The 15,121-nt window shown below is 39.5% G+C and overlaps 1 protein-coding gene across 3 annotated transcripts in view; it reads right to left on the bottom strand.

Moving 5' to 3' along the window:
* Positions 1-4,163: 4,163 nt before the first annotated feature.
* LOC122481236 (NEDD4-binding protein 2-like 2) overlaps positions 4,164-15,121 on the bottom strand; it is a 73,680-nt gene continuing 62,722 nt past the window's right edge. Inside the window, exons 7-10 of one of the 3 annotated variants that reach the window (XM_043576521.1) lie at positions 10,203-11,971; positions 7,514-7,599; positions 6,458-6,501; positions 4,164-4,345 (exon numbers count right to left, since the gene is read on the bottom strand). In XM_043576521.1, the coding sequence (XP_043432456.1) occupies positions 6,478-6,501; positions 7,514-7,599; positions 10,203-11,971 (1,879 nt within the window). In that variant the 3' untranslated portion in view covers positions 4,164-4,345; positions 6,458-6,477. Of the gene's footprint in view, positions 4,346-6,457; positions 6,502-7,513; positions 7,600-10,202; positions 11,972-15,121 lie in introns of those variants that run through there. The other 2 variants (XM_043576543.1, XM_043576532.1) reach the window with 2 other exon arrangements.

Consider the following 15,121-nt stretch of genomic DNA (forward strand, 5'->3'; position numbering starts at 1 on the left):
GAGTACCACCAGCCACATGGGGCTGTTGAGCACTTGAAATGTAGCTAGTACAAATAGAGATTAAAATACACACTGAATTTTGAAGGGGCAGTATGAAAAAAAGGTAAAATATCTCAGTAATTTTTATATTGATTATGTGTTGAAATGATAATATGTTGGGTGCATTGGGTTAGTATGTTATTAAAGTTAATTTCATTTGTTTCTTTTTGCTTTTTTAATGTGGCTACCAGAAAAGTTTAAATTACACGTGTGGCTGGGGTGCTTCTATTAGTGCTACATGAGACCTCCATCCACTTCTATGTTCCTCTACAGAGGGGGGCCCAGGCAACGTGGGAGGGGGCACAGGAGGACACACAGCTTTGGGGTCTAGAGGTCTTGGCACAAGGAATCTGCAGGGTATGTGGCAGATGGAACTACCAAGTAGAGGCTGGGAAATTCGAGTGTGCTGTTCAGAAGACAGGTCTGAGCTAGAGACAGAGTTTTGGAAATCTTTGCCCTATGAAAAGAAGACAGACAATAGAGCAGACAGCTGAAGAGGGGGGCCAGGAGACACCAGCATTTGAGGACTGTGTCTCTGAAGGGCATCTGCCAAAGGAGAGTGTGAGAGAATGGTCAGCCAAGCAGACAGAACTCTAAGGTAGAGAGAGGTGTATGGAGGCCCAGGGAGAAAGAGCTTCAGGAGCAGAAAATGGTCAGCAGTACCTGGAAGGGACCCTAGACGCTTTTCCTTTCCCTCAAACCCCACGTTTAACTAGTCAACAAGTTCTGGCTGTTCTCTCTGATTTATTCCTCAAAACCACCCTGTTTAAAGCTATCTGTCTGTGTATCTGTTTCCTCCCACTAGACCGTAAATAGAAACGATGTCACCCTTGCCACCCCAAGATCTAACAACATAGCCTGACATTCAGAAGATGTATGGGTCCACAATTGTAATGTGGACCTAAACTACTTTCTCCACGGGCAGGTGTGACGGTGATAATGTCAGCTAAGGAGCAGTCAGTAAACGTACTGACAGATCTGAGGGCCAGCTTGCTGTTAGCCAGCATTCAAATCTTTCCTGGTTCTATCTAGGTGCCAGCCTCCAGAGAGCTGGGCTACCCTCCAAGTCAGAGGACCCCTGTGATAACACTCCTTAGTGCCCTCATCTCAACCAACCAACTCTTGAGCTCTGGGGTTTCGTTCCATTTCTCGCTTACGTGATGACCAGCACAGTACCACTTTGCTGCACCAGAAACCACTACAAAGACAGATGTAAAGAAAACTGTAGGTCATTTTTGGCAAATGAAGATACATTCAAATGTTTCTCTAATTGCCACTGTTTAAAAGACATGGAAAAATGAGGAGGTACACAAGAGGGGCTACTGAAAACCAGGAACTTAACCCTCAAACCTATGGTTCCAAATAACCCAGGATTTGGAATGCTTGATTATGAATCGGCCCCAGGTTTCCACCCCAGAGATGCCAAGATGGCAGAAAGTCTGAAGCCAGGATGGAGCTTCCCAAGACCCTTTAACACTGTAGAGCCATTTCAAACATGTAGGCAGTAGCTTTCGCAACTCTCTCTAGTCCTGTGTCTCTTCTTTCCCTACCAAGAATTATCAATTTTTTTACTCAAAAACATACATTAGTCTTATCTCCACGTGTATTCCTCTTGTTATATAAGTGGTGTGCATGGACAGGACAGGAAAGACGTCTACCTTTGCCTGCTTAACTGTTTCTGCGGCGGACTCCTGATTGTTCTGGCGCCTCCAGCTTGCACCTGCTGTCACCTTTCTGCATAATCTGACCGGTGAGAGGTAGGACCTTGTCCTCCTCTCTTCTCACACTGCTCCCTCCCTGCTCTTCTCCTTCCCCTAGAAGCCACGTGGAGGCTGAAGGAAGCTAGAAGTAAGGGGAAGGGGGACAAGGGAAGAGAAGTCATGTGGCCTCTGTGTTCCACCTGGCTGAACTGACAGAGGAAATGCACAGGACTCTGGTGGCCTGGGAGAGGCCCGCCACGCAGAATGTTCTCTGGACAAGGCTGTGCCCCACCTGCTTCTGCCTCCCTGCCTCCCACATTCCATCCGTTACTCTTTTCAGTGCCACACCCCTCCCCCAAGGGGAGGACCATATCTTTTCCACAGCATCTATGTGCCTCTGTACACAAGGGCACTTGAGGATTATAAGCTTTGAGGAGGAAGCCTGGGAGCAGAAGGGTAGCCCCAGCCCATTTTTCTAAAGCTCCATTCTGGAAATTAGGGCAAGATAATAAAGACAGTGCCTGGGAAAAACTAGGGACATTCTGGAACCCAAATACAAGCCTGGGTAGGTGGTCAGCCGGTTTGTACCAATACAGCAAAAGGTGTTTCAGAACGGGTCACTACTTATGCTACACTCATTAAAATATTTTTGTTAATTTTGTTAATGTTTATTTATTTTTGAGAAAGAGAAAGACAGAATGTGAGCAGGGGAGGGGCGGAGAGAGAGAGGGAGATACAGAATCTGAAGCAGGCTTCAGGCTCCGAGCTGTCAGCACAGAGCCTGACACAAGGCTTGAACTCACAAAACTCAAGATCAGGACTTGAGCTCAAGTCGGACACTTAACCGACTGAGCCACCCAGATGCCCCTCTCATTGTTAAAATAATCATAACAATACCCTTGGATAAGGCATGGCAGTGTGGATTCTAATGTATTCATTAGAAATCCATAAATGCCGCTGGTGAAGGCCTCTAGGAGAGCAAGTGTTTGCCAGATGTCAGAATCCCCTCCGTAGCTACCTGGGCTTGGACCCTGTTGCTGGTCAGCTCCTCCCTGAAATCATCCCATCCTGGGCCAAAGGCAAGTCCAGTTTCACAGTGGCTCCGAGAGCAAGACTCTTACGGAGTTCAAGCAAACACTGAAAACCCTGGTTTCTGTCTGGAACAGACCCACCATCTAGTAGAAAGATAAACTAAAGCTGCATGAAAGAAGTGTAAGAAAAAGCACAGCTATTTTAAATAAAGCACTTAATTCCTAATAACTATGGAAGATGGAGCACAAATATTTAACTTCCACTCCCTCCTTGAAACCCCACTAAAATGTAAGAGGTTTTTTTGGGGGGCGGGCAGTTAGTTTGTTATTATTTTTAAGCATAAATTATAAGAAAAAAGACAGAATATCACAGTAACAAAAATTTGAAAACTAGAAAGCAAAGACCAAGTGTTAATTTGGCAAAAACAAATAAACAAACAAACCCAACCCCCTCCCCCCCCCCCCCCCCAGAAATCCCCTGAGTTATAGAAAGCCATGAGTCAACACAATTTACCCTGCATAACCCCTAAAATTTCAGGCACTAGAAGATTTGGGGCTGGAAGTGGGCTTTAACAGGCAGGTCAGTGGAAAGTCTGCTTGGGAAACAAACATCCAGAGTCAGGCAATTGCTCATCCCCTCGAGAAGCCCAGAGGTTTATTCCCTGGAGAAGATCAGACAGTATAGATAGGGTGGAGTAGGAAGTAAGATAAGACAGATCCTCCCTTTCTGAAAACAGAGGGATTAGGTAAATGCCTACTTGTTGCATAATCACCCCCTCATTTCTGTTTTTCAAATATGAATTTTCCTATTTGAAGACTGGTCAATACAAGTAAACTAAAACAGAATTTTGAAAGATGGTGCAATTTTGTAGATGGTGCAAGACCCACGATCCCTAACCAACACCCCTGAGGTCAGATATGTTTCAGAATTCAGAAAGCACGTGTTTGCCTATTGAAGGTACACAGTATGTGTGTATGTGTATGTATATAACCTCACATTCTGAGTGGGGACTGAGCACCCCATGGCAATTACCCCGTGGTAATTAAACACATTCATATTTCAGCAATGAAATGTATGAACGGTCACACTAGGTAGGATAAATAAGGAGTAAAATTAACCTGTTTGGGCCAAGTTTTGCTGCCAAATTAGTTTTAATGCCAAACATATAAGAAACAAAACAAACTAAAAACAACTTGTGATTTTCAAAGCCTTTTCAATTTCAGAATTTGAGAAATGGAATCATGGACCTATACTTGGATATAAGGCCTACCCTTCCATCCTGATGCAATTTCAAAACAAACTACTAAAGTTTTCTGTGCCTTATTTTCTTCCATATAACAAATTAAAATAGGGCAAATATCTTCAAAATTAGACAATAAAAAGTTCAAGTTGTTACCTCTTTTGTTGAGTTTTTTATTATTCAGATAACTAATCAAGAATGGTTGGACAGATTATCCAAACCAATTTTGGTATCCAATGAGTGTATCGTTGAAAATGATCCTTTGGGCGGGCACTGGTCACTCTTTCTTGACAATTAGGGTCTTCAACAGCACGAGGAGGACTGGAGAATTCAACTACAAAAAAAAAAAAAAAAAAAAAAAAACACAAGCCAAACAAGTCTAGAGAAAATGGTGACATATACAGAGTCTGGTGTCAGTTTCCCAGGCTCTTTCCATATTTAAATAAGCCACTACCCTGGTATCTAGGCCTTTACTCTGGCCCTACAATCCCCACACCCTGCTTGGTCCTGTCTCGTTGGAGAGTCAGTGTCCCCCACACTGCCCAACCTTCTGTCTCTAAATCCAAACCTGTTCTCTGCCTCATTCCCTGAGGATCCAGCTATTTACATCATAAAGTTAATAATAAATACACTAATTCATGCAAATGTGTTACCACGTTTATTAAGTCAATGTGTTGCTCTCCTAGGTAACACAATTTCTATTTTGCCTGGGACATTTTAAAGATGATGCTCTAACCCAAGGAGGTATTTAAAGAAATGGAATTAACCCTTCTAAGAGCCTATTATTTTTCAGGCACTATGTTAAGGACTTTGCACAATTATTTTGCTTAATCCTCATTTAATATTCCCATGGCAGGTTGCTATTATAAATCTATCTTCTACACATGAACAGATTGAGGCTCTGAGAGGATAATTTGTTTAAGGTTACACAGCCAGTCAGCAATAGCTTCAGGATGGGAACCCATTCTCCTTCCAGCACCCTGCCCCACCTCCTTACAGGAGTGACACTAAACACCCTAGCCACCAGCAGGAAGGGAATTTTGAAATAGGCAGGGACTTGAAGTTCCAAAGCCAACCACATTCACCTGCAACTTCCCTCCTTATACATTTCTATCTACCCCTTGAGGCCCACTAATCAGTACATTATGCCAAACACAAAACAGGGAGGCATGTTCTCATTAGAATTGTAAAAAAAAAAAAAAAAAAAAAACCTGTACATAGACATAACACTCATCAAGTTCCCCAACAAGAAAAGATGAATAATTAATAATTAGGGGTGACTGCTCTACAGGAGACCAGAGGGCAGTTTAGCACAAAGATGGAAGAGGATGGTCCAGGAAGTGTCCTTGACACAAAACATCCAAATTTAGCTGACAGAAAAGACCCCAAGTTGGCCACAGCCAAATATGTCCATTCTTGTCACACGCTGCTTACAGTGGTGTCACGCTGGGGCTGCCATATGTGGAGGGAGGTGCTGGGGGTGGGGGGGAGGGAAAACACTCCCTTCCTAACTTGGTCCTAACGTAAACGCCATGGCAGTTTTCACTGCTATAGCCTCTGTCTATATAGTACAACGTTAGAATTGAGGCAACACAATATTTGCCAAATGAAGAAGTGAATTTCTTTACCTCCTTTCTCTGGAATTCCTCATAGCCTCATATCCTTTCTCAGACTACTTTTATCCCACGTTCTCAGGTGGCCCCTTCAAATCCCTAAACTCTTCTCCCAAACCTCTTGTCCTTCTCCTTCTTCTTGCAGCAGAACCAGTTTTAAAACAAACAAAAACATTTTTTACGGAGTATATGTATATTTCTAGCAGAGGAATGGAAACAGAAACCTCTTAGAAATACGAGTTAAAATGAAGAAAGAAAACATATGGGTAAATGCAGAGTGCATTCAATTCTTATCAAATGCAGACACATATACACTAAAATCATAGCAGCTGTGTTTATTTCATAATTTAGGCATTTTGAAAAAAGTGCAATGTATTTATTTTAATGTCAGCTTGATGTCAAGTTTAAAATATAACATGAGTTTGTCTCCATGTTTTACCTCCTTTCCTAGAGAATCTCCTAATATTTAAATATAACCTATATCCCTAATTCCCAGCTCTCGTCACATAACAATCTGGGGCAAAGGGACGGGGGTGGTAATCCCTCATAAACTGTGTGTTAACAGAACGCTGTAAAATATGTTCTAACCAATAAAGTTGGCAAATAAATTTGGTAACAACCATCTAAGCTTTGTTGTATTTCACAAAAAGATCTACATTTAAAGGAAATAGAAAATCACATGTGCACTAGCACACAGGGTTGCTATGGTAACAGACTACATTTTTTTTATATTTACTCTTCAAATTGCAGTACATGGAGCTATTATAACCAAATAATGTCAACATCCACTGCCTTCTGATTGTACTGAGGTCTCTGGAATAAGTTGTACTTACGGTTCCAGAAATTCTCATTTTTAACCAATCTTCTTCTGTCTTTTCTAGAAATTATAATTAAAATACATATAATAATGATTAATATTTGGCATTGGGGTTAAGACTGCATCATTTAACTCATGTAGGAACAGTCTAAAAATAGCAAAATAAACCTAATAAACACAAATGTCCATGTTAACGTTTAAAGTATGGGGGGGGTGGTGTGAGTGTATGTGTTTAGGTAGCAGTAAGTTCTCCTTGGGGAATGAAGAGAAATAAGAAGTTTAGAAAAATGTATTTGGTTTTATAACTGGGCACACCAAACAAATCTACTTTTCCCACAGCTGTGCTTTTATGAACAGTTAAGAAATACCTACTATCCTGTGATATATAATTTTGTTTCACTAAACCCTGTTTTTACCATTTATCTCAAAATAATACCCTTAGCATTGCCTCCAGGCACATTTAAATCACTATCAACTAATGTAAACCCTCTCCCCATTATGTTATATAGTGTGCTACCTTTTCTAGAATTTCTATTACCTTGCTAACTTTCCCCACCAGTCCTCCTCCAGCTACCTGGAAAATTTACAGCCCATCAGAATAGTTATGTCTCTCACTGTAGACCAACAGAAAACACCAATAATGAGGTGCTTCCAAGCCAAGTAAATATGAATCTAATTTGTAGCTGTTACTCTATCATAACAGCGTAAGACTGAGGGCTAGACAGGAGAAAAGATGTAATGAAGAATAAAAAACTCTCCTAAAACGGGCACCTCAGTTATCCACAATAGGCCCTTATACCAGTCTACTCTACAGCAAAATTAGGGAATTAAATGCAACTTTATCTTGGGACTTATTGAAAAAACATGCATATATTAGCTACCTATCCACATGTATTCTTTCTCTAATTTAATATAAGGGATATAGCCCTTCATATTACATCTGATGAACAGGTTTTCTGTGTGTGTGTGTGTGTGTGTGTGTGTGTGTGTGTGCGCACGTGTGTGCATGTGTGTGTTTTGTTTTAAAGAAACCAATTGGAGAAGGTCTTCTTTGAAAGCCATAAAAATATACCTCTACTGATATTTTCCACTGCAAATAGATCATCTTCAGTGTCTTCCAGTCAAGGGAAACCACACAGTCATCAGGCAACAAAGATTCTGTGAAAATAAAAGGGAACAAGTTTCATCTGTAGTGTCATACAGATTTTTACTCTACATGTGAAGATCTGCAAACATGATTATTTGGACTGATATAATAGTAAAAGCCCAGTTTGGAAAATATTTCACTGATGGCTAGAGCAGGAGTTAGTGCGTCTCAGGTCTTTATTAGTAAACACTATCCTGACTCATGTAAAATAATATGAATCATAGTTCATATTCTCATTAAGTATAAATACATATATCAATAATACATATATAATATTATAACATATGTAACACACATTATATATGATAGCTTCAAGTGGTACTGGCAGAGGGCATAGAATTTAGGTCATCCTTTCCTGTGACGTGTATGAACAGTACAACTATAGCAAGTTTAGTCTTCTTGCAAATTTTTCCTTCCACATGAGAGTGTCGGGGGAAAAAATCCTCACAGACAATTAATGATGTTCATAAATTTAAAAAAAATCCTCACAGACAATTACGATGCTCATAAATTAGTCCAAACACTGACACATACATATCAGCCATACCAAACCACACAAAATATTTTTTCTATACTCATATAAGCCTGGCAACATAGATAGTTTGGTTTCTTCAGGCCTGTGTGGGTTTACTATCTAATTCCGCTGTGTCTACAGAACTCCTAAGGCTAGGATTCATTTGGGTTCCCTGCCCTATTTAGAAGGCCACTGGTCACAGATACAGCAGAGCTTCCCTTGTCCAGCCTGGCCAAACAAATCAGCTGACAATTTCCACCCTCAGTTTCCTCCTCGCCTTTTTTAAGCGCCCGCCACATCCAAATGTGAAATTCTTTCCCTCTATTTTTCTTTTAAGCCACATTTGTATAAGCACTGCTTATAATTCACTTCCACATTGAAGTCATCCCCCCAAAACCATAACCCCATATGCTCTCCAACATCCCCTTAAGCACTGCTAACCTCACTCATAAAATATTCATAAGCTTGTCATTTATATTTTCTATGTGCAATAATTTTGTTTTGTGTTAGTCTTGTCTCCCCATTTAGAAGGTAAGCTATTTGATGAATGAGGTCTATTTCCTCTAGAAAGCTTTCCAAAGCTTAATTAATGGATGCTTGATCATTATTGCTGATTATGACGGTATTGTGCATTCAAAGGCACAGGTTTAGGATCTTTTCACACGAGTGCCTTCATGCTTTCTGATGTTGATCTAAGGCAGTGATTGTTAATCTTTTTGAGTCAAGTGCTGCCACGTCCCCCTCCCTTGCTCCAGAAGCTGACAAAATCTATAGACTTTCTCAGAAAAAACAGTTTAAAGTGACACAAAAATAGTTGCATATAATTTTAGAATATGGACCTAGGACTAAGACCTTTTAAATGACTAAAATGACTTCATTTATCTTTAAAAATTCCCTAAATTTTAATTAAATTAACTAAATTAATTAAATTGATCTTAAAATTGGTATGTTTCTTTGGTGCATCTAGAAAGATAGCATACTGCACCAAACGGCTAAGATGTGATTATTCACAAAGTTTACAAAAATGATAAACATAACACTAGAACCTCAAGAGCAGGTGAATAATTGTGACTCACTCGCGCTGAGACTTAGCCAATCTTGGGTCTGGGTTCTGGGCACCAATTTTGTTCATAACAGCAGAAGTTTAAGAGCAAAGTAAACAACTCTGGAATGAGCTGTGAGCCAGGAGCAGGGCCCAGGCAGCTGGTAGGTGCAGAAAAGAAAAAGTATCAGGAAGATAGAGGAGAACTTCAGGGATTGGAGCTTTGACTTCTTGGCTCTTACAATTTCTGTCCTCAAGGAAGGGGACACATTCAACTCCATGAAATCGCTTAACACATGCAATTGACTTACAGATAAGGAAATATTGGGATATGAGTTAGATTCCCTGTTTAAGACATTTAGCATCTTAAATATATTTATTATTTAGAAGAGATTTACTTAGAATTTTACTTAGAATATTAAAATTTCATGTGTTTTATTCACAAGTGGATTTTTCATGTGTTTTATTCACAAGTGGATTTTTCATTTCCAAAAACAACAGCAGCTGGAAGGAACTTTTCAAGTCAACCAGTCAGACTCTGTAATCTTCTTTTCAGTATCCTTCTCAGTCTTTAAAAATTAAACTCAACTTATTTCAGAGGATATGTTTTCATCATTTAATCTTCACTGTCCCCCCACCTTACTAGTCTCATATCTATGAGCCATACCATGGAGGAGAAAGGGAAGGATCATGCTCCAAACAATGGAAATGTATAAAACAGATTTTTTTAAAAAGGAGGGGGGAACCCATCTCTCTTTGTTATATAATTACTGTTTGCCTGTCTCATCCTTTGTTCTTCTCAATATCTATTTATACTGAGAATCCAAGTATTCTAAGTGCTCAAAGATATTTAAGACTATGGTTCCTGGAAGTGGAGGCAGGCACATGACTCTGAAGGTCAAGCACCATTTGATATGGGTCCTTTACTTCCATTGCTGAAAAGCATCACAAGATCAATTAACTGCATGAAATCACTAATGCAAGGTAGAAACATTTCAAAAAATTACTCATATACATTAAACTGGACTTTTTGTTTGTAGCAAGTAAACACAATTTACCCATTGGAACTCCAGGGGATCCAAAAAGCTTTACCAGTTGAAAGGCAAACCCTTGTGATAATTGTAGTTCAAGGGAATCAAAGCCAGTGCTCGTCAAATCTTGGTTATCTTCAGTTTGTAAGAACTGTAATGGCTTAGGTTCTTCCCATGTCTTCAGCTTTTCATCAAAACTTTCATTTAAAAAGTGAAGATCAGAAGTGAGCCTAAAAGAGTACAAAGTATCAGATTGGCTACTTAAAATTTCTGAAGAACTAAACCCTAGGTCATGTAGTTGGTCATCTACCCTTGTCTGAGATTTGAAAGTCAAAGATGGTTTCTTGCTCGTAAAAGATACCATCCAAAAGCTGAAGGTATACTGTAGCACAAGAGAAGGAATAGGGTTTTTATAAAAGTACACAGAGCGCCTTAGTCTACTAAATGGCAGGTAATGAGAATAAGACTGTCTACCAAAATTTAAAGGAGGATCTTCGAAAACAGCAAAGCAAAACCATGATGGATGATGATCAAAGGTCATAAGTTTTTGCTTATTCTCCTCTATATTGTTTATTTCTGAGATTCTATCTTTTTCTTCTTCCAAAATAATTTTTAGTCCATGGCTTTCTGTTATCACACCACATTCCCCTCTTTCTTTCACACTGATATATCTCTGTCCCAGTAAGTTAAAGTTTGGTGCCAAATTGAAAATCCTTTTCTCCCTCCTTTTCTCCCTCCTTTTCTTATTCTTTGTTGAGCATAAGTCACTCTTTGGGATATGCAGGTTAGGCAAGCAGCTTCTAAAGACATTTGTTTCTGTTTCTATGATTGAATCTATATTCTCAGTGGGAGGTGACAAATCTTCATTTTCTATCAACAGCTTCTCCTCTACCAGGGTTTCTGGACTGCTTCCTGGTCCTGAAGTTCCTTCAGGAGTGGAGATCAACTTAATCAATTGCCCCCTGCTGTCCGGAGAGGCCAGCCTTTGCCATCTCTCTCTCTTTGGTCTTTGTTCACATATAAACTTATGAGGTCCTTCAGGCCAGCTCCCAAAATAGGGTTGCCTCTCAGAGCTCAGCTGTAATTCTTCATCAGAAAAATTGTTTGAAGAAAAAGCCCAATAATCGTTTTTAGCTGAATTTACTCCTTGTTCCTTTCTTAAACTTTTATCTGAAGTTCTGGATCCATATTGATTGCACGGAAATGTTTCATTCAGGAGTCTTTTATCTACCCTCTCTCTCTTCTGCATCAATGAGCATGGGATGGACGCAGATCCACCCTGGACGTCTGACGCTGTGGGATGCCTACTTCCAGTGTGCTTTCCTACATTCGTGCCAGACCAGTCATCACTTGCCATGCAGGAAAGACTCTGAGTCATTGTCGGGCAAGTAACAGCGTTTTCATGTGGCATCAGTGACATATTTGGAAACAAATCATCGTGTTCTTTAGGGAGGTAATTTTCTGGTGTATTGTCCAGCTCAACTGCAGACATAACATTTGGAAAACCATCTTCAGGATGTATGCTTCTCCATATTTCATCTTGGTGGCTATTTACTAAACCTCTTAGTTCATGTCCCAGTCCACCAGTGAAGGTGCATACCGATTCTCTGTTGGTGTCTTCCAAGTCTTCCTCTGCACTCTGAGAGGGGTCCTGGTCTCCTGGTGTATAACTTAAGGTTTCAAATGAGTTTTCTCCCATGATTTTACCATGACTGTTCTGCTTTTTACTTCTTTTTCTGCTTCTCTTCTGCTTGTTTTTGCTGAACCTGGGCCCAGTTTTCTTCAAATCGCTTTCTCTGAAATATAACAAAATTAAGGACATTTATAACTTAATTTTTTGTGTAACACTAGCAAACTAAAACATTGTACTCTTAATGTGAAAAGTTACAAATCATTAGGACAAGAGATTCTAAAGTATGCATGTACTTTGTAGTATATTTTTAAATTACTTTTAAAAAGAGATATACTTTCTCTAAGTTAAAAACGAGTACACTTTGGGGTGCCCGGGTGGCTCGGTCAGTTGGGTATCCAACTCTTAATTTTGACTCAGGTCATGATCTCATGGTGCATGGGTTCGAGTCCCATGTCAGGCTCTGGGCTAGATGGCACAGGGCCTGCTTGGGATCCTCTCTCTACCTTTTTCTCTCTCTCTCAAAGTAAATAAATAAACTTTAAAAACTTTTTAAATGAAAATAAAAATAAATGAGTACACTTTGAGAAAGTTACAACTCATTTCCTCGTACCTGTTTCATAAACCAATAACTTTATGAAAACTTAATATGTTCCTTGAAAAAAATATTATTATATATGTGAAACATTTTATACATACACACATACATATACCTACACACACATATAAATACATATATACATATGCATACATAAACCAAGATGTTTATTAGTACATTTATATTTTTTTTCTTTTTTTTTTGAGGGGGGGGGGTAGCGATATTCTTCTAATTGCCTACCTAGCCATGGCTCTAAACGAGACATTCCACCACTATTTTGTGGGGTGTTTGTAAATGTGTTAGGTATTTTTGTGGTCACAATGACTGGAGATGTGTTACTGGCACTTGGTACTGAGGCCAGGGACGTTTAGCATCCTATGATGCCAGGGACAATTCCACAGTAAAAAAGTAACAAATCTAAAGGAACAATAGTGTTCCCCAAAAGTTCACAGCTCCCCTAAATTGAAGATTAACTTCGATCCTAACAGAAAAAAGAGGATTTAGAACATTTTCTAATTTAAATTTGTTTAATGTTTATTTATTTTTGAGAGAGAAAGAGACAGCGTGTGAGCAAGGGAGGGCATGAGAGATAGGGAGACGGAATCTGAAGCAGGATCCAGGCTCTGAGCTGTCAACACAAAGTTTGATGTGGGACTTTAACTCATGAACCATGAGATCATGACCTGAGCTGAAGTCAGACACTTAACCGACTGAACCACCCAGGTGCCCTGAACACTTTCTAATTTGGAATATAAAGATCTAGTCATTTTCTATAAGGTACAGATAGAGAATATTAAAATGCAGTGGAGGGTGGGGGAGGGACAATAAACACAGCTGAGGAAAAAAAAAAAGTAACAGGATAGAGGATAAAAAAAAAAAAAAAAACAAACAATTAAACAAGCAAACAAACATGGAAGCCAAAAGAGATAATGAAGAAACCGCTGATCAGCTGGGGGCTGGACAAAGGAACTTGCTTTGGCCTGGTTTATTCCATCCCGTGACATTGGGCAATTTTCAACAAGCAGGAGCCCTGAACACCTTGTTCTTTGGCATCTAATTGCTGCTGCCCTTGTTTACAATTCCTGGATTTTAGTTTAAAAGAACATTAAGGAATGCTAAATTACAGACAGTTGTAATGGGACTTCTATAAAAAGGATAGCAAATAAAGAATCCAACTTTGGCAGAAATTTTTCCTCATAGTCAGTTCTATCTGACTCTAGTGAGAGCCTCAGCTGAAGCCTAAGGTGCGATAGTTGTTACAAAATTCATACTGAAACTAGGATGTTACTCTGAAAACAAGCTGCACTGTCTTCACCAAAACATGAACCATCCTGTTGCAGGGAAAGGACAAAAGGAATGCATAGATGGCCTAAACCTTAGATAGGCCAACGGACATAAGGGCCTTCTGGAGTTAATTCATTTGTCACAGAGTGGAAGCAGTGAGAAATGATCCCATTCTGGATATATTTTAAAGGAAAACAAGATTTAAAAATAAATTGGATATAGAGTATAAGAAAAAGATGAAGTATGGATAAAAGGAGTTGAGCCTGAACAATTGAAGGGATGAGTGGCCATTTACTGATTTACTGAGACATAGAAGCCTAGGAAAGGTCTGGGTTTGGAGACAGGGTTGCCAAATCAGTTGCCACAAAATTCGGTTCAGAGTTTGAACCAATAAGCTAATCTGTACTTGCAGCAGAGGTTAGAAAGTAGAAAAGATGAGGGCTTTGCTAATATTCCTCAAGGGTTCTTTCGTTTTCTGAATGCACTACAATCTAATAGAGATTGTATCAAGTAGATCTCAACCTACTTAGAGAAAGGATCGTAGAAACTGGCTAATGATGAAAATTCACGATACCTACAGAGAAGTTAACACGGATCATGAAAGAGTCAGGTAGCTTAAAAAAATAAACTATCAGGGAGATCAGGCAATGTATGAAGGTGGTTTGCCAAAAGAGATAGTCAGAGGAGACCCTACGGATTGGAATTCCAATCGAAAATACAACACAATGCCAAGAAGTGTGAAAATCAGAAGACATTCCCCCACAGGGAAATGTGCCTGAGACTTGTACGTGTTCCAGGTCTCTGGGAAGGAAACACAAACCAGTAACAGTGACTTGTGAAGCACTTGGGAGAGGAGAGAAGGGAGGGTAGTGGTGATAACTTCTGTTGGAATGTGTATGCATGGGATGTGGCTTATCAGTAGACATATTTACAAAGTGTGGGAAGCTCATTAATGTGTCAAGGCTCATTAAACTTGATCTCATTTGTGCTGATTCATTTAGGAATGAATGGCACCATTAAAAGAAAAGAAACATCCCTACATAAAAGGCATGGAGAAGAAATCAGGAGAGTTGGAGGCACAGGCTGTAGCTTCAGAAAAGAAAGGAGTAAGAAATGAACAAATAGTAATATATTTCTAATTAATCAAATATTCTGTTTTCTAGGTGGTAGCTGAGGATCCAAGCTCCTGGGTAGTAATAAGTGTACCTCTTAATTATGAGAAAAAGAGTGTTTGCTCAGAAACAAGCTAACCTGACCATGTAAGCTATGACTTGAAGACAGAGATGAGAGAACATCCAGATAAAGATAAAATTACCTGCTAGGGAGAAAAAAAAAGTATTGTAAGTGCCTAAACTTCATGAAAAAAAAAATTATTAAAGGGGTAGAAACAGTATTTTCCACTGCAGAGGCCTGTACACTAATTCATAAAGCATG

Source organism: Prionailurus bengalensis, chromosome A1, assembly GCF_016509475.1.
Source record: "Prionailurus bengalensis isolate Pbe53 chromosome A1, Fcat_Pben_1.1_paternal_pri, whole genome shotgun sequence".
In the NCBI taxonomy this organism is placed as follows: domain Eukaryota; kingdom Metazoa; phylum Chordata; class Mammalia; order Carnivora; family Felidae; genus Prionailurus; species Prionailurus bengalensis.